At 39.1% G+C, this 20877-nt stretch overlaps 1 protein-coding gene across 1 annotated transcript in view; it reads right to left on the bottom strand.

Moving 5' to 3' along the window:
* The window catches only part of LOC148838162 (bone morphogenetic protein receptor type-1B), a 162064-nt gene that overhangs the window by 46305 nt on the left and 94882 nt on the right, over positions 1-20877 (bottom strand). Inside the window, exon 4 of the mRNA XM_088910857.1 lies at positions 2948-3130. Within this exon, the coding sequence (XP_088766983.1) occupies positions 2948-3020 (73 nt within the window). The 5' untranslated portion in view covers positions 3021-3130. The remainder of the gene's footprint in view (positions 1-2947; positions 3131-20877) is intronic.

Raw genomic sequence — 20877 nt, 5'->3', positions numbered from 1 at the left:
TCATTTATTTTTTTCTCATTAATACAGAAAACTGAAAAAGATCTATCTTCCAAAATATAAACCCTGTGCACTCTATGGTTTTTAAAATCAGTAGATTTAAAAAAAGAAATTCAAAATTATACCAACATATGCCTACGATCCAACAATTTAAAAATGTTGAGAGATTGGTATCCTCTCTACAGTAAGATTGTATGCATAAAAGTTATCATTTTAATTAATAATTATAATTGCTTATTATATTTTTCAATTTATAATAGATTTTCCATTTATATTTTTTTACCAAAAATTTCATTCATCCAATCATATTATTATCATATTTCATTTCATTCTTTCTTTCCTAAATTTAATTTTCTACGATTCCTTGGGTTTTTACCTTTTACTGCTTCTCTTTTATTAAGTTACTGCTTGTTTTTTACGCATTTAGTCATGCTTACGGGACTGTCAGATTGCTGAATTGTTTTGTCTATTTTCCAATTATTGTGTCTCTCGTGTGGTCCAATCTGTATTTTGTACAGTCAGCACCTAATGTGTCTTAAGTCACTCCATGTGATAGTCAAGGCTTTTATTTTTCAGAACCGTATTTGCCTAAACCTTCCAAAACTATGTTGGAAAACATATGATGTGCTCTTAAACAGAATTTCTGAGGAAATAAGGATTCACAAACAGATAAAACTCTCAAATAAAACTGTTTCTTCTTATGAAAAACAACTGGCCTCTTGCAACTCCAAGGGCTGGGTCACTCCTCAGTGACTCCTCAGTGTATGGGGTCAGTAAAGTCGTTAGGAGCTCCACTGTCTTTCTTAACACAGTTGGCAGATTTTAACTTCCTTATGCCCCCATGCTGTGCAAGGAGCTATTTATCAGGGAAAAATCCACAAACTCCTGTCATAAAACAGCTTTACGTGATGTATAACTACCACACATGCATTAACATCCACATTTTAGAACAAACAAATCCATCCAATTCAATCATTTTATCTTTCTCATGTGAACGAGACTCATTAGTGACGACACCTGTTTTGATATCACTGCTACCTGCCTTCAGAAATAAAGTCTCTGTTATGTGATGTCTGCAAAACTGACTGTAAGAGTCAGTCAAAACTGTCAAAACTTGACATAGTTGTCAGAACTTTCTGCAAGAGGTATTTGTGCGTCCTTTTTCAGAAAGAAATTCATGTATATCATTTGTAAGCTCTGGATTTGCCTTAACAGTTTTTGAATCATTAATATATTTATTTTTAATGCTATCTGATAATTTAAATAAAAGCCATTTGAGAATATTTTTAAATCTGATTGGCTGGCCTGCATACAGTATGCAGAAGTAAACCTAGTACAGAGTATTGCAAATGGCAACAAATTCAATGCATTTTGGAATTTTATCAGAACCTGAGCTCAGGCAATATTTAAAATAATTTTAGAACTTTTTTTCCGTTTGTTGTTTTGCTTTTTTCTTCATGCTTTCTGACTTTGCTGAGAACTTTCACTGAAATAGAGCCTGCGACTGCGAAAACTGGGTCTTACAAAACAAAAGAGATGACTAGAAAATATTTGTCAGATTTTGTATTATTATTATTAATTAGTTATTATTATCATTTAGAACCAGTGAAGAGGTTCGAACAAGCAGTTCCCATTCCCTTTGGTTTCAGTGAACACACTCCTAATGTTCCCATCAACTGCTTCAATAATGTCCCAAATAAATGGTTGTCACTGAGATCTGAATAAAATATAGTAACAGCCTCTTCTATGAAAAAAATGAACATCATTCATAAGCATCTGTTCGTATATTTTTAGGATATAATTGAAGTAAAATATGTTCCTTGTAGACACAGTCATGATATCTAATAATATGTTATACTTCTTAAGGCAACCCATTTTGAAACAAGGTTTCAGGGTTTGAGTGGAATAAAACACACTTTACAATACCTTAAAAAAAGCACCGAATCTAGAAAGGAAGTCAATACCTGACTAAATACTGCTTTGTGCACAGTTTTCCCAACTTCTTTCTATAATGAAATGATGAGCTGGAGCATGAGCTGGTGCTTGATTGATTTAGGAAGCCTGTGATCCAACTGTGAAAGCAGCGAGTGCCAGACAGATGAGGAAAACATTATGTCACAGACACTCAGAGAGAAAAGGGAAGCAAATGAATCACTAAATAAAATTAAATCCCAAAACAAACTGGAAGACAAACAGGTCGAAAAGAGAGAGCTCTGAGGCCAGTCGTAAGCAGAGATGCAATGCATCCTCTTTCTAGAAAGCACAGCCAGTTTATAAAGCAGTTGAGACATGACTCAAAAGCTCTAAGCTCCAAGATAGACAAACCCTTTAACTTTAAAACAATAAAGCCTAAAAAATAACATCACTTTAAATTACAGACCTGTGTACTGCAGAAATGTTTTGCCTTTTAAGATTTTAAACACTTATAATATTTGTCCAATCTAGATTAAAAATGTCTTTCTAAAAGCAGTAATGTATTTCAAAAGGTCCATCTAATTGCATTTTTTTTTCACCAAACAAGCTGTTGTCATGTTGAAAGTGCAATCCGACAAGCAGAGCAACCAAACACCTGTTGTAACAGAAATACAACTGGATTGCAATGCAGTTGTGATTTGTGACGCACAGCAAACCCCACTGGTATGGCGTTAACTAATTCAGCAACCTTAAACGTTCTAGCTTCATATACAGTAAATGCTAAAAGAAAGTCACAACTGGGAAGGATTTTCAGCTTTGAGGAGGAGGACAAAACACACAGTAACTCCACTCCACAATACAGAAATTAAGCACTTTATCATGCAGGAACAATGCTACCATCCCCTGCCACGCATCGTCCCGACTCCCACACTGCCTGTCCTGGCAAATTGGGAGCCAGGCACTGAACCCCAAATTCTAAGTGACCCACTGTTTCACCATTCACGAGCAGAAAAGCAGAGGACCCCCAGCTCCTTACCCTTGGTGTGGAGGGACAGAAGCACGAGCAAAGAAAAGGACATCTGCCAGCTTGGTTCATCCAGCCACCCCATCGCTCCTGGTCCAGAAGGTATTCCAGTCGTCTCGCCGTCTCCCTTATTCCCCCGGTGGGTGAGAACTGCCTCGGCCAAAACTGCTCCGCCACGCAGTCAGCTGGGAGAGCCTGGGGAGGAGGGAATGGGAGAGACACAAGCCTGTTACACACTGGTTGTGTCACCCGACAGACCTCGCTTGGACACCTCGTGGGCAGGACAACAGAAGGGCAGCTGATACCCTGAGCCGGCCTGGATTCTAGCCACGGGAGCCTGGATTCACTTCTCACACTTGGAAGCTTCTGTTTCCAAGGAGAAGGGGGGGGGGGGGGTTAGAGGAAGCAGGAGGGGGGGATTCTCTTCTCTCCCCACCCTCCAGGCAGAGGAATCACTCAGGGCTGTCTTTCGCATTTTAGTCAGCACGAGAAAAAACAATACAAATTCAGATCTCAAGACAGCTACCGGGACTCTGCACCTCTTGACTGGCCCGCACATTTTCTCCAGACGGCTGAGTGTGACAAAGGAAACGGGCTGAGACACATGAAATATAGTTTTATTATTGTGGCATTTTTGAGTGTCACCGCAGTATTGGGAAGAGAACAATATGATTCATTGTGTCTTACTTCTTAAAACTCTAATTCTCTGAATTATGTAATTTATTATCACAATATGCTCTTTAGGACTAACTTATAGAAATTTCTTTCACATATTCAATTTCATCTTATAGCTCAAGGGACTACTTAGATTTTACATACTTTCTTTTTATCTGACATTTTTTAATTCTATTATTTACCAAAAAAAGAAACTTTACTGCTTCACTGCAGGCCTTTAAAATGGGTCCACTAAATGGGGTGAAGACTTATTTAAAACACTGAATGAATTTCAACGCGCTGATATGGCACAAGGACAGAGCGCTTTGAAGAAAGCCGACAGCTTTAATTGCAGTCCTTCTGTACTCTGACCTTGTGTATTCTGCAGTTAGATTTTTTAAATTCTATTGTATCACAAATATTGATACAAATCTCTCTAAAACAAAAGAGACAGGTACACACAAATTAATGCAGGGATATTTCAAAGTATAAAAGCAAGCTTTAAGATGGGATTTGAAAGTGCTGGCTGACTTTCAGGATCCGATATGGCCTGGGACATCATTCCACAGCTGTGGAACAACAGAACAGAAGGCCCAGTTTCCCAGCATCCCCCAGTGTCCTGAGCCTCAGATTGGGCTGAAGTCTGAAGAGCACAAACAGCACATAAGTGTAGCAGGAGCACACAGTTCACCGAGGCAGCCAGTACTCAAATTGTTCAAGCCTGTCAGCTGACGTGATGTATGTAAAAGCCTATAAGATATTGTTTTTTATCTGTAAGCTTATGCATGAAACCAGATTTCAACTTGTTTTCCATCTTTGTCAAGGATTTCCAGTTCCTTATAAAAAAATTAAATCTACCCATGAGTTAAAACTGAAAACCTCCTTGTAGATGGGCCATTCAAGCTCACCAGTAACTTTCATACATTAGTTTTGCAACACGTTGGAGAAACACATCGTTCTTTTCTACAGTAAATGATTGTTAAAGGAAAGAAATAATAAACAGCTCAGCAGGTGGCATCCAGGCTCACGGCAAAATGGCTTTAAACACTGAGATGTGGTTGAAGGCAGAGTAGTGTGACATGTAGATTAACTACTAAACTAGAAAAATGAAATCTTCGATGTGCAAAATATTACTAGGATATTTAAACTGACACCTCGGGGGAACCTTGCCACACCCCGTTAGCAAAAGCTCAGTCTTCATCCTTTGATGTGCCAGAATAATTTGCAGTAGAAATCATTAGAAAAATAACTGATCTTGCTGATTAATAACATCATTACAGAAATCAACATTTATACATTCTGACCATCACTTTATTTTTATATCCCCTGTCACTGAACCCCAGCCAGGCTGCTACTACGTTTGTCGCGGGCAAACAATTTACATGCTTCCTTCTGACAGTGACGAATTGACTGTTGACTTGCACAGATTAAAAACATATATATTCAAACTAAAATCACACTGGCGTTGCTGCACTCTCTCCACATCAGCTGTAGAAGTGAAGCCATAGAATGGAAACGGATGGAAACCTTTTTCAAGCACAATTCGCTTGGATACAAAAGAACAGCCTCTTTTAACTTGTGCTCCCTGTTCCATTCCAAGTTTTCTCACAATCCACATCATTCATCATTAGCAGCTAACAATAGAAGAGCCCACTTTCAACCTCCTAGTGAAAAGACTATCACTTTGTTACAAATAAACAATCCCCCGCCTCCCCACCCCACTCCGAGCCCGACTCTGATTGGCCCCTGTGTTATTCAAGGCACGTACAGCTCTGAAGCTTTCACGACTGTGACAAGCCTTCCTTTCACTGAGCCAGAACAGGGAATTTAGAGGGGAAGAAAGAAAAATCTCATGACTTGTACACTGCAGGCGGGTAGATGATTTGTGTTCTCACTTATGGGGTATGACTGTCACTGCTGATTTGCTTTCAGGGCTGGATTACATGCGATAAGGGATGACCTTATTCGAGTATTCACACATTAAGCACTCTGAGCAGGCAAGCTGGACACAAAAAGTCCCTCAGATGTTCAGAGACATCAATCAAGTGCACAGCATGGAGGCTGCCAAACTCTTTCTCCACTAAACCCCAGCACACAGGAGTGGGGGCGGCCTTTGTCTCAGACAGACTTAATAAAGTTTAAAGCTTGCCTGGGTTTTTTCAGCAATCTATTGTCTTCCGGATTTCCCTTTCAAAAAAACTCTAAACTGTAACTCAGAGCAACGACCATATTTCAAGAAACTGGGCTTTGGCAACCTTACTTTCTTTAAAAGAGAACAACTCCTTCAGTTTTGTTGGCCACATTCTAGCAACCCTTTGCCATGCAGGCTGTGGCCATGTTTTCCCTCTCATTTCACCCACCAGCAGGCTGCCCTGGCCTATGTTTCACATGAAGTGACCCTTTCCCTCCTCTCCATTCTCTGCATTCATTCTAGATTACCCTTTGCTTCTAAATAAAAGAGACTCTTTTTTTACAGTCTGTGGCTTTACAAAAAGTAATTCTTGACCAACACATTATTTTATTTTGTTTAATCACTAGGTTGAAGTATCATCACTTCTTTTCAAGAACGGCTTTTGTCCTTAATGCAATAGATCCTGAAAGGACTCCCTTTTATCAGACAAGTACATTAATCTGAAAACCTTAGGCTACTACCAAAACTAATGAGTGAGTAATTAATTTAAATTTATTGAAAAAAGTGTTCACAATTGAAAATCCTGCACAACATCTATACAGTAGCTGCCACATGAGGGATAGCGAAAATCTGGATTTTCAGATGCCAAACACTGATAATGATGTTAGTTCTGTAGCTTTCTAGTTTGACATTGAAGGTACAGAAAAAAGTGGGAACAGAAACCCCAAGTCGGTGTTGTAGTAAAGGGATCTTTCTGCATCTTCACTCCAGTTAAGTCTTGCATGGGGGATTAATAACCCAGAGTGTGCGAATCACAATACAAGAACACCCGTAATCATGTTGGAGATCGTACTGCAGAAGTAGGTGCAGAACAGCACATAATGTGGTAGAAGGCAAAATTACTTTGTTCTCAACACAACATAGCATTCTGTAATGTAAAAACAGCCAATGCTTTGCTATGCTAACAGTGAATAACCTTTTCACTTTACCTTTTCTTTCAGCAACGTTAATTAAGACATGAACCAGGGAGGGAAAAGATTTTGGCAGTTTGAAAACATACAGTTCTAGCAAAGTACTGTACTTCAAAATGAGACTTCGGCAGCAGTAACTTTTCCATCAGCAGCAGAGCTCTACGCCCACATTAAGGAGTCTGGCTCCTGTCTACTGTACTAAATATGCAGGTGTTGCTTACTTTATTATGTCTTTTTAGAACCAAGTGTGTGATCTTATGAAAACAGTACTCTGTGCCAAATAAGAAATAAAATGAAACAAAAACCTTTGAGATGGACAGTCTGTTTGTATCTTGTACTGTATCCTATTTGAATACATCCCCTCTGAAAGCTGTCACTGAAGGCCTAAGCCCAATGTAGTTTTACTGAACTGATCAAGCACTGTGTATTTATGAATGAGGAACACTCTGCTACCAGTCTGCCCAAGATATAACAGTGGGTATAAAACAACAACCACTAAAATATCCCTATATTTCAAGTGACTATATTAACACACAAAAGCTATTATAAAAGAAGGAGGGCAAGGTAGTGTTTAAACCCATTTCTTCACTCAGAATCTGAGATTTCACAGATTGAAATGCACTTTAGAGGAGCACTGATATTTCACCCTGGTCCAGTTAAATTAAACTCCATCTGACACTCTCTCTGACACATTTTGTGTCATCTGTCCCCAGACCGTGGAACAATGTGGTAATCCAATGCCCAAGTGTCTAACGAAAAGGGACATTAATTCTAAAATAAAAATAAATATCCATAAGTCATTTGGTTAGAGGAACTGGTATGATTTCTTGCAAACTTAGGGGGCTGTATGTCTTACTGTCAGAAACTGTTTTGAAGGACAGCACACAGACATCAGAAAATGCAATGTTAAGTTTTCTGTCGGCACTCTCCCTTTGAGGCTCCCTGGCAGTAAAACGATTTAATAAAAGAGAAAGGGTTAATGAATATGCAAGACCAGCAATGAGCCAAAGCCTGTGGTGCATTCAAAGCACGCCGTGACAATATATCACCAGAAAAACACACACTAACTTGTTAAGGACAAACAATAAAAATATCCATCAATCCATCAGTTCTGGTGAGGGACAGAAAAAAAAATACAAAAAAGACAAAAAACACCAGACTCAGGATTTCACAATGGGAACCTTACTATCCCACAGCAACAGTCAGAGTGTTCCCAGAAAGGACACTGAATATTAGAATATCAAAAACCTCAACTGGACTTATCTGTACTGCATACTTATAATACTTTATACAGTGTTTATGTATGGTAATCCCCATGTTATACAAGCTTAACAAAAGCCTTCAAAATGGACAGGCAGTCTGTTTGTACCATGTCTCCTTGAATACATCTTCAAAAACTGCCCATGAAGTGAAAACGCCTGTTACTTCCCATGTCATAATCTATGATTGGTTTCAAAACACAAAAATGTTCCCTAAATCACCATAATGTCAACTTAAGATAACAAAGAACGGTCCCTAAATATGAAAACAGTAGCATGTGGGACAGCACAATGCATCGTTACAGTCCATAGCAAATGTATAAACATTAGGTAGTATCCTATACTGAACAACACAAGCCTTTATTATACAAAAGTCCAAATATAATAAAAAGTAAAAAGGCAATTCCTCATCCAAGAAGATGTGAGAAGAAAAATATTTTTGCTATATAGCACATACAGTATATGTTTTACAGATAATATATTTCTATCAGCTCAGATCTGAAGCACATTTTTTTTAAAGTCAATGTATTGCTAGTTAGGTGTTTTGTTCTTTAGTTGTTCATCTAATCTGCAACAATCACTGTAATGTTTCCCTTTTGTTACTCATTGCACTTTTCTCTTTGAACATTTTAGTTTTATCAGTTTTATCTAAATTATATAATTTCAGTGGTATGCACATTTTTAAATGTCAGACACTGTTTCAGATGCAAATCACCTCTGAGAAAGGCACAAATAAATAATCTTCAATGCCTCTTTCACACAATCCGGAAGTGTTGCTAAAAACGTTCTTTCAAGGCAGCAGAGAGCTGTACTCTGCACACAAAGCCACTGCAGAGATACACGGTCTCTCAGGCTGCATGCCAGCTGAGATCTCAATTGCTTCACTGGCGCCTGAACTGGACTCACGCTCGCTTGACAACACATATTTTAATTGCTCTCAGCTCTTCAAAAAGCTGGAGATGGCAAGTTTCAAAACACGTTTCATAATTCACTTGAAATTTAACAAATTTAGCAAAAGAACAAGTTCAGCTCGGGGTTTGAAAACCTGCCTGACATCAATTGAAAGTGGAAAGAAATTGGAGGGCTCAAAAGTCCTGGCTGAAGGCTTGGAGACCACAGGCTTCACCATCACGGGTGGAAGAACATCCAAATGTAAAATGAAATAAGATCGATTTAAATTAGAGCCTAACTGCCCATTCTCATCATGGTGGTCTTGTTTTCCTGTGACCCCCCCGTGCTGAAAATTTGGTGTGTATTTGTGCTACTGCATAATTTTATAACCTCAACAGCAACATTGTTCTTCTATAAATAGTTATCCTGGCTGTCGGGTACCTGCTGGGTGCCATTCTCATGATAGATTGCTTTCACATGGGCCACAGGAGAAATCAATCCGTTTCAGCCCATTCTGTTTGAGAGGGGCAAATCTCTTTATTCCTATTCCTTTTGTCTCCTGCAGTTAAACATTCCTTCTCTGTGATACATCGTGCAGCTGTGGGCTGTTTTATTTGCAGCAGCTAACAGTTCATAATAATCTTGTTAAATCCTATCCAACACTCTCCAGTTTACACAGCGTTTCCTTCAGAAGAGCAGGAACTGGTGGCCAGCTGGTCACTCAAACCATCCCAGCCAGCGGCAGAGAAACAGTTTGTGTGTACAGCAAACACAGGCAGCCCCCATGACAAGTGGTCAGTAATAGCAAGACTTGGACGCCTGAGCCTTGAGCAAACAAGGACAGGCAGCCACCCCACTGTCAGGATTCCTAAACAAAACAGCCTGCTCACTCACTAGTGGTGTGAACCAAGTGAGAACTTTTGGAAACAGTCCCACAGACCCTGCCATGTGTTGTGCTGGTATGTGGCCATTATACTCGAAGACGATGATCCAGAGAACACTGAAGAAGGGTGGCCTCAAATCAAAGTTTATCTTATGTAAATTCTTTCATTCCTTAAGCGTAAAATGTGAAGAATCTTGCATGTATTCAAGTGATTTCAGTATTTTTACTGGAAAAATATATTATGTGTTTATAAGAGTAAAATGTTTTCTGGGGTTCTAGCTTTTTAATATAATAAACATTGTTGATTTGAGTTAGCGGTCAGCTGCTTCATGTATTTTTTGCTGTCATATTACAAATGCGCCCGACTACATAATTTAGGGAATTACAGGCCTTTTGGGGCTCAAATAGTATTCTTTTGGAAAGTTCCTGTTTAAAAATGACAAAATGAAGTCTGTGCATTCCACTTATCTCAATAGATGAACACCTTTAATCTTCACGGAAAGAAACACGTTTTAAAAATGTAACTTGATAGTGTTCTACAACTTCACCAATAGATTTATAAGCAGATTTCATGCTACTGGTCTCAAGTAATGGGTACCACTTGCTAAATAAACATTGCTAATCTGCTTTAATTCTGAAACGTACTGCACACTGTTGTTTCAAGCGTGATTCTGAATAACAACGGGTCCTATGGGGAAAGCGAGTCAAATTCTTCTCTATGCAAATAAATCATTCACGAAGGGAGACAGCTCCTTTCCCTTGAGGGCTGCTCTCCTTAATATTTAGTAAAGGCTTCCAGTTCACAAGCTCAATTCCGAACTGCCAGCCTTCCCAGGTAATTACAATCGGGACACAGGACATGAGAACCACTAGGAACAGCATAAACCTCTGAAGAAAAAAAAAGACCTGCATGCTTATAGCGCACATACTTCACAGCTGTCGGGTTTTATCCTATGGATTGGGTCAGGCAAATCCACTCCACAAAATTACAAAATTGCCATCAGACTGACTTTGCTGGGGGTTTTGTGCCTGAAGACTCCCAGCTCAGAGAAATTAGCTTTCTCTCTTATTGGCGAGACTACAGGTCACGGTTGGCCTTCCTGAATTACTTCTTCCATCAAGGTTCTGGGTTGGTCCCCAGCGGTTCATACTATGAAGAAGATATGAGCAGTGAGTGAGCAGCAGCACAGGCAGAGGGCTGTGCGAGGCTGTTGCGGCTGAAGGAGGAGAATATTCTCTCAGCGGCTGCTCTCACACATGGAGCCTGAAGCGCCAACACTCATCTCTGCACGGGAACTGCACCACTGGTTAGTGCCTTTGTTTATGCGGAGGTTCTGTTCTGGCTCCAAGTGACAAACTCATTAAATTAAGTCCAAAAGTATTTCACCCACAAACTCCCAGTCACGCCAACATACTGCATTATTCCCTGCCTTCCCCGCCAACTGCTCTACAATCCCATGAGCAGAACAGTTTTATAGCTTTTTTCAAAGAAATTAATTTCAGGTGACTTTAAATGTTCTTCCATGTGGCTCTGAAATTAATCATTTGCAGTACAATTATGCATTGGTAAAACCTGGGCTCAAAACCATAAAATATGTGCTTCGTATATAATACCCCAGGGGTAGGACATAAAGGAGAGGTAGAAAGCAACGTAGGTTCCAGTCTCCTCTAGAACAGTTAGATCTGTTTTTAATGCTGATTTATTGCTTGCATCTGATAGCTCTACTATAAATTAGTATTTATTTTAGCAATAACAGCTTTTGCTCTGTATAGCCTCTTTCATAGCACTACACCAGCATTACACTGGGTCCCACACATAAGTGTCACTGGTTTCACACTCACCCATATCACGCCAGTAAAAGCACATGAATGCACTGTGTTTGTGAGGGACTTTCTGTTTTTTCCTGTGACTTTCTTCTGTTTTCACACTACAACTGCTCCAACCTATAAGGCAGCCCTGTGCCAAATGCCACAGTATTTACTCCTTTGTAACCTCACAACCTTTCTGCTGTAGTTTACTAAACTTTAGCATTGCATCAGATTTTTATGCCATGGCAAAAACTCCATCCGGTGTAAACTGCACATTGTGTTTTTGATAACTGTATTTCGCCAGGAATAACATCGCCCAATCAGAAAACGTGTTTTGGAATGTTTATTGGAAAGTCAGGCATAAGAAACTTTGGCTTAGCCCCCTTGGCTGAGGGCCAACCACCTGGCTGTAGGAGGAGGAAGTCAGGATCCCCTGCAGGGAGATGAGTGAACCAAGGGGAGATGGGGTAAGGAGGGATGCAGAAAGACCAATGTGAGCATGAAAGAGGTTAGTGTGGTATTTATAGCTTTTTCTGGTAGTGACGGTATTGAGCAGTTCAATTACGATGCCTACCTTTTGTTAAAAATGCCATTAATTATTGCACAGTGTACAGAAGCTCTTTATTACAATGTCATCTTACATATAATGTGACTGTGTCATCGACTGTCACAGGCAAATAAATAAAGCAATAAATCAATAGGTATTTCAACAATAAAAAAGACCCACCAGGAGATTTCTTAAATATCACATCTTGTGGGGTAACTACAACACTGCCAAGAAAGCTGCCAAGAAGTGGAAGCTTTGCAACCGCAGTAACTGTTCTGTACATCGCTGCTTTAATGCGAACATTCACAGTTTTCAGAAGTCTGAATGCTCTGGTAATAATTAGCACAGCAAGCGGGAAGAGCCTTCAGGAATAAGAGATTAAAAAGTGGAAACAGGATAAAATGAAGAATTCCCTCAAAGAAATACACGGAGTTACAGAGAGGAGTAAACCTCCAAGTTATTTTTGCTTCTCCCAATGGAGTGCCACCGTTCCCGAAAGAACAAAAAGTAAGCCCCCTGTCCGTAGCCGCCATCTCTGATCCCAACGGCTACCTCATCCTGCCCTTCCCTCTGTCTAGTTTCCTCTGTCGGATTGTGCCCGAGTTTGGCAACGAGCCTGGCTCGGCACGACGACGCCACCCTCCGTGTGGCACTGAGAGGTGTCTCCTGACACGTACGCTGGCGTCACCCACTTCTTTCTGCGCCGTGAGGGCCTCAACTGTCTTCTGTCTGTCTACGCTTGTTAACAGCAGGCCGGAGCACGATGTCACCCACTTCCTTTTCTCTCAGCACCAGCTTGGGACAGGCCACAGCTAAACCAGCACAGGGTCTCACTGCGTACCTGATCAAACAAACATTTTTCTGTGGCTGCTGTCTAATGGTACTGTACTGTATGAAAAGATCACGTCAGTATTATGCATCTGTATATAACCCAGTATATACAAGTGTATGCAAACCAGTATTCACGTCAGTTTCTCTTCAGCTTTTTAAAAATTATTTCCAAACCCTTATTTTATAACAGCAGTTCTGTCATTTTCTTTGCCAATTGTTTTTTTCTGGGAAGAAACCAGGCGGCAAATTGTTCAGCTGTTAACAGTGTGTCGTAAAGCCAGAGAACTCCCTATGTCAATGCAGGGCACACAATAAGCTAAAGCCCAGTGTTCAGCACTGTCACAGATGGCTGGCAGAGAAAGAGAAATTGCTCTAAAGGTGGGGATTGTGTGCCTTCAGGGTACAGAAGCATTTTTTCCTCTTTTCCCTCATGCAATCAAGCGGAGGGGGGAGGGGGTGTGTCTCACCTCTGCCCTCTCCACTGATTTGTACCAGCTTGACCTCTGACCTTAACTAAACTGCTCAACTGGAACAAGGCAAAATGAAAAAAAAACATGTAAATGAAAAAAGTCCTATAGCTTTTTCCTTTTTAAAAATTCTCCCCTTCAATTGCATTGTATTCGGAAAAGCCTTTTGCTTTTAGAAAATGCATAATAAAAGAGACAATTTCCTAGCTGGAGATCTGCTTTAACCCTATTGAATCAAGATAGGCACCGGCTCAATACAGAGGGACTAATGACGAGAGTTGCTTTCACAGCTTTTTGAACACAATCAGGGCTGAAGTCATTCAGAAGGTCCCCACATCACTAGGTTTTTGTTATCTGTTTACTTTTTTGCAGAAAGTATTAAAGCCCTGAAAAAGAAACAAAAGGAAAAGGTGTTTGTCACACTTTGTTAAACGTTGTCGAGTGAGGAGAATTCAAAACAGTTCAAAATAAGCACAAGTGTTGAAATCTTAAAAGATTTATGTACGGAAAAAATAATAAGGTTAACAAGTCAGTAGGTACCTTTGTTTCACCTGAGTTTCTATTTCATCCCTTGACAAAAATGTAATCAATTTAAATTTAAATTCCTGCTATTGAAATCCAAATCAAAATCCAATTCAGCATTTCAAATTAAATGTTAAGTGGCCTTATGTATTAATATATTAATTACTTTATAACTATAACATACAGACAACTCTTATTTTTGAAGGACAATTTTTCCTTATTAAATATTATTTTCAGAAGGCAGGCAAACTGTTTCACAACTGAGGGATTTCTAGAGCTACTGCTGCTGCTACTACTTTTGAAGATAAAACTAGAAAAATAGTTCTTAAACTGCTGCTAGTGTAGTAAAAGCGACAATTTAAAACAAATATTATTTTGTGTCGATTAACGTTGAAACGTATAATAAATTAAACAAACAGGAATCTGATACAGTCATGTTTAAAACTAACACACAATCAGCACATTCCACGCTTTGAAACGTTCATCTACAGTACTTCAAAACAAAGTTCCAGAAAAGAAGTAGTCATTTGTACGAAACAAAAACACACTGTGCTTTTACTGGAAATATAGCTCAAATTTCAGTCTTCTGACCTTTATCAGAGCACGCACTAGATTTGTTACCTGTTTTGCCGATAAGGCAAGATTTGCAGAGCACAGTGTACTTGATGGCTTCCATTTTTACACCTGTTGATGACTGTCTCCAACGCACCTGTTTGTAGTTTGATCAACTCTGCAGATGGTTTTATTCGGTCGGAACAAATAACAAGGCAGTTCCCCTGCCCAAAAAGTAATGCAATAATACTAAAAAGGTTAATATAGCCAATGGCGCTCAAAATTCCCTTGGCTCTGTAAGCCAATCTCCAGCTGGCATCATGAATAGCTGTCCAAGCTAGATCATTTAATCTAAAAAACAAAATATTCTTTTGAGTATTACTTTGCATATGTTGGCTAGGAGGGTAATACAGATTTGGAAGAATTCTTCTCTTCTCTAGAATTATTACTGTTTTTTTTTGTGAAATTTCTTGTGGTTGTCCTCCTGATAAATGATCAGCTTCCCAGTTTATCAGATGTGTGCAGGTTTACCAGAGATATACAGTATGGCTGCAAGTTTTGCAATCAAATATTGCTGGGCTGATATGTTTTAAACATTTAGATAATTCAATTGTACCAATTAAATGACTATTAAAAAAGCTAATTAACCAGATTTGATTAAAACAATCCTGTTAAAGAAAACAATGCTGAAGTCCAGGTGCTCTGTTCTGTCTGATAGAAGCTGTCGGTTATGATCTGATAATAAATGTGTATATACTGTATACTGGAGATTTAGTCAGCGAAAATGCATACAAATATAGTTAGGATTTTAGGATAAGTTATTTCTTTAACCGAATGCAGCTTTTTGTGTTCTGTTGCAGAATTACTCATATTAATCAAAGCACCAAAACCAAGCATGTCTTATTAATTCCTGTCTTATGAACATAAATTAACTTTATCCTGTTAGCACTGAGCAGCACTGAACAGGATTACAACGCTATCCAGTGCTGTTTCTGCACACCACTGAATTGAAAAACTATCACCGATGTGTCTGTACTGCTTGTGGAACAGCATTCAAAAGAATTACTGCCTCTCACTTGCACAGGCTGTGCGTACTTTTCCCTACTGCCTGATCCGATCTCACCTGCAACAGAAAATGGAAGCAGTGACCTAGAATAAGTCCTCAATTAATGGTTCCATTTTCAGTTTGCACTAGTATCAAAAGGGCTTCTAAGTCACACGAAGCATAAATGTTTTTATTGCCAGCACAGATGTCTTCAATTAAAAAAGTTTCGAAAATGATTTTTGCAAACACTGTCACTCTGTAAATGAGCTGCTCGTTGAGCTACTGACCCCCACCTCACGAAGCAGCGCCAGCGAAAAATAATTAACGGCACTAATTAAAAGAATGCACTGACAGCCAACTGGTGGAGAAATGAAACTGAAGGTCACCCCCCTGACCTACAAACCTTCCTCGACTCGCACACCTGCCTGAATGTATTAGCACGGATTTATTCTCCTTCCTCCGGCTAGGATCTGGTAGCATTCCCACTTTCCCACTCCCTTAGAGCGACGAATGGCACAGGCTATAATCCAAGTACCATGAGCTCAGATTCTATCTCCGGAACATAGAAACCAAAATGATGGGAGGATTAGAGTTCTAGATGTGTCAGGGAGATCAGCGTCAGGGATGCTTGGGCTATGTTAATGTTGCCCTGAAACAAATAAGAGTGGAACCTGAGCAATTATACTGTATGCTTCCTAAACTGATACTGAAGTCAATACTCAAGAAGACATTATTGTGAATATTTTGTCCTCCTTTTTATTTCGTTTCATAATTTTATGTTTGTTTTACATTGGCCATTCTACAACCATTTACTAATGTCACATTTGAAACACTTTCCTGAACGGATCAACACAAGCAAATGTATTAACTAGCAACTTTTTCTCCATGGTGCTAATAAGCTTCCATAGTTTCATGCTAAATTCCCAGAGTAACTCTTTTGAAGTCTGAAGTCTAGTGTATTTTAATGTTAATTATTGAATCCTTTTCAGTATCAGTTTAGGTTTCATACGGAAGCTTATTAGCACCATGAAGATATAATATATTGGTGTTTAAACGAGAAACCCTTTACCTTTATAAGTGATAGTTTTTGCATTTAAATGACAAAACATTGCATTACAACACAAAAAAATAATTTGTGAACAGTACTGTTATTGTAGTTCACAATCTTTGAAGCTTTTAGACTGCATTTACATGAAATACATTGGAATTACATAGCAAAATGCAGGACAAATGTAATTTGAAGGAAGAAAAGACTGTACTTCTGTGTCTGTTTGCACAGACATGAATGTAAAGAGACAGGGGAATGCCAAACAAAAACAAAACAATTCCAGGACAGCCCACAACCCTTTATACAGTTTGTACATTGTTGGCTTGTTGTTTACTGTTACCAACAAGAACAGTAAGTTAGCCAACAGCAGGTATACTTACAGTTACTGTCAAGTTACTGTAAATGTATTAAGTTTGTAAATGTAAATGTTTAAAAAGTAGACAACAGCATATGTACATTTTTTGCAGTCTCACACAAAGAACAACATACATTTGGGAAGCCATGTCTTTTCTGCATTTCTCAGAAAAAGAGAAAACCGAGGAATACTCACTGACTCTGCACTCTACTTCATGTATACATTACAAAAGACAGTACACTAGTACTCCTTTACATTAATTATTTTTATCAAAGAGGAGTATGACAATTTTCTTCTGTTGTTAAAGTCAATGCTACTTTGTATAAGAAAATATTGCATTTATATATTTTGAAAATCATTCATACAGTAAGCAATATTATTCACAAATTATCAAATTTTCATGGAATGTTATCTCATGTTATAATGTTATAATTCTTTTCAGTTGTAGAACAATGTTAAGCACCTGCTCTATCTCACAATCCTTGCATTAATGAGGACATGAGGCCAAATCCAAGACATGGTTGTGACAAAGTCTGCATGGCAGGATATGAGACATAATAACTCCTTTATAGGCCTTTGCCACAGAATTTTGGGCATAATGTGCGATAAAGATAATAAAATCGTGTTTTTGTAGTGCAATACAGACAGATACTTCAACTATGTTATCACAAACAAGAAAAAACTTAAATATCTCAGCAGAATCCAATAAAAAAAATATGGGTTTTGTACATGATCTGCATTTGCAGTTTATCAACAGAAAGAGTACTGTCAGCAAAAAAAGCCACAAAAATCTTGTGTTGAAAATGTTCAAACTGACCATACAACCCAACCCAGCCATAGAAAATGCAAGTACTACCCTTAGCTACGGATAAAATAATAGGCAGTCCACATGGCCTAGTCATCATAAAATTACCGTTGGATAAATTTAAGAACAATTCTCAATTGCTACACCAAGTCAGGATCCAAAGGAAACTGTAGTATACCGCCTGGCTTCTGTCAGGACAGCGAGTGCTGTGAAGCACACCCTTTCCTCCAGCAGACGACATTCTGCGAAAAATTGCTTCTCCAGATCTCGTTGGCCCGGGCAGCTGCTCCGCACGAAGCCGTTTCTCGCTGAACCATGAAAGTCAGAGGTTCTGCTTATTTTCAGCGCTGCAGGATATAGTGCTGTACTGTCACAGAGGTGCTGCAAAGCCTCAGCAACTGGGTAAATCAAGAGATCATCTGTGGCCACAAAGGCAATGTACCAAATGGGGAGATCCCAGGCAAAACACGACTTGTTTATACAGTGGGCGTAATGACGCAACACCTCACCTGGCTCAGATCTGTCACACCAGACTGCTAACACCCTGGCAGCCCACTGACATTGAAAGCACAGAGTAGTCTTCATTGCTCACAGCGATGTTGCAGTTGCTCTTGTTTTTACAGAATGGGCCAGAATGCGATTCATACCCAGGGCTACATCTGGAGTGTACATTAAGCACAAAACCCATCTAAAATCTCACAGATTTGAAATATATACTGTGTATATGTCAAAAACAGATGTCAATGAAGAGTTCTGCGCAATTTGGATTCATTAGGGTGTGGAAACGATTTAACAAATTCAAACTGAAATGTGACAGTTGTAAAAGTTGCCGAGCCCCTCTGTGCTTAATTACTGTACTTGCACTTTCTGTTGAGATGTGGGAAAGATTTTGTCAAGATCATCAGCACTTTCAACGAGCTGTGTTTCAGAGCAACACACTGAACAAACAGTGAGAGCAGCAGCCTGAAGCAAATTGTGGGCCTGCGAGCATATTATTACACTGCCTGCGAAAATCAGTGGAAAAACTTGTGATTGTTTATAAGGGGAACAGCTTGCACAGATAACACCACAAGTGAACCTTCCTGTTGGTCTAAAACAGGACCAGAGCTGTCCTGCAGGTCACAGCCGGCACAAACGCCAGAAGCGTCCATGGGATAACAGAATTATGCAGCAGTATCCTTCCTCCAATGTCAGAGCACAAAGCAGTATTTTGCAAACCCGCCTGCATCTTCGGGTTTCTGTTCTTGCTAAGCATCTCTACTCAGGTAAATCAGTCCTCTTATCAAAGTGTTCGCAAAATAATTTCTGCATCTTGCCCGTGGTTTTAGAAATAGCCTGCTTCCTTGCCTTGCATAAACATTTCAACAGTCCTCGGCTCGATTGGTCCTCAGTATTATTAATAATTCACCATTCCCCTAAGAGCTGTCAAAACAACCGATTGATATGTGAGGTGCAGACACAGGTGGTATCACACTGTATCAGATGGTTCTGTAAAGAATATTAAGTAAATATTCTGATTTCTGCATGGGGTTATTTACTTATTTCTCCAGTCTCCTGGCCATTTAACAAAAGCACATTAAGGAGGGGAGATATCAAACTCAGCACATGGAGCAGATCACAGTGGTCTTAATTCTAATCCTTTCAGAAGGAACACAGAATACATGAAATGTGGGAGCTCTGATCTCAGCACATATAAGGCCATTTTCCTAGCTTTTCAACACAAAGTAAAATTCACTGCACATTTTCTGAAAGCAACTGTCATCTGAACAGTAGTAAAACAAACACGCATTCCATTCACTTCAATTGAGTTTTGGGAAAAAAAAAACTACCAGGTGTTTATTTGGAGTGAAGAAAGGTGAATAGTAAATCTGACCCTGGAGTGAAAAGCCTGATTTTCCTTAGTTTCTTTTTCAACAGTAATTTTATTTCATTGACTTTTAAGTAATTACAATTACACTTCATTCAGAATGTCCGACCTGCTCTACAGAGTGCTGGCTTTAAAACAGAATTGACACAGAAAAGGGGTGATGTATGTAGGCCTTCTGTGAACCATTATAAAACAATTACTTTAAATGCAGTGATTTAGAGGTCAATCTGGATTTAGATTTGTTACCAGATAAAGACCAGTAGAGCCGGAATGCTATTTGGTCGCACTGAGTGAAAATGTTTATTACAGGAAGTGCCTCATGGCAGTATGCGTTTTATTCCAGTTATTTATGGACACGGGGGACACCATTTTTCAATGCACATACTATATTGTTACAATTTATTATATACATATAATAATGTTTGTAATTTATATTCTTTATAGTCACTCAAACAATATTGTCACATGCTGATTTATTAACTATAAATGTAAAAAACACATTTTTATTTTTTTACACAATGAAAAAAAAAGTATGTGCAAACTAATGACACTGATATTACTGTATTTTCAGCAAGTGGGTTAAGTGATTTATTATTTTGTTTGCTCCTTTCGTCAGTCATGTGTTAAACCACCAACTTGTTATACAGCTTCACAATTCAGTTTCAAAAAGTAGCATTTTTGTTTTCAACATTACGGTACCTTTTGGTCTTTTTATTAATGGTTCAAATGTGATTTCAAGAAAAATCGTCGCACATTACTATAAAGTACGCTCATGTCGTTATACTTCAGAACACATCTTCTTTTCCACAACTTTAAGCTTGATGGGATTTTTTTTCACAAAATTATTTAAAAAACATCACAAAAGTAAAAGTCTGCTGAAATTCAGATATGAAGGACCTTGAATGGGGTGACCATGATCAGATATCAGATATATACAGTATCTATAAAAATCACCCAGAATAATGTGTTCAACAGCGCAGGATTAAATGGAGGAAATAAAGGAAACAGAACTTCTGAAGACAGGGCAGAGCTGCGCTCTGAACACAGCACAATGGCTTCATTGCTGTGAGGCTGCGACAGCCTAACTCCCAGCAGAACCGTGCTCCAAATGAACTGCCACTGCTTCAGAAAAACACAAAAGAAGACCTGTTTTCTCTTTGTGTAACGATGGAGGAAACCTGTTGCTCAAAGGGAAACAAAAGCTTGTAAATCTTCCCAAGCCCTTTCGCCGGCTCTGAAGGAGCCACTTGGAGAGCCTCCTCGTGCCACAGCAGTTCTTACAGAGGGCCGCTCCACTGGCTGGGG

The sequence above is a fragment of the Atractosteus spatula genome, chromosome 3 (assembly GCF_055471065.1).
Source record: "Atractosteus spatula isolate fAtrSpa1 chromosome 3, fAtrSpa1.hap1, whole genome shotgun sequence".
NCBI lineage: Eukaryota > Metazoa > Chordata > Actinopteri > Semionotiformes > Lepisosteidae > Atractosteus > Atractosteus spatula.
Note: the sequence above shows the minus strand (reverse complement) of the source record. Positions and strands in the feature narration are given on the sequence as shown.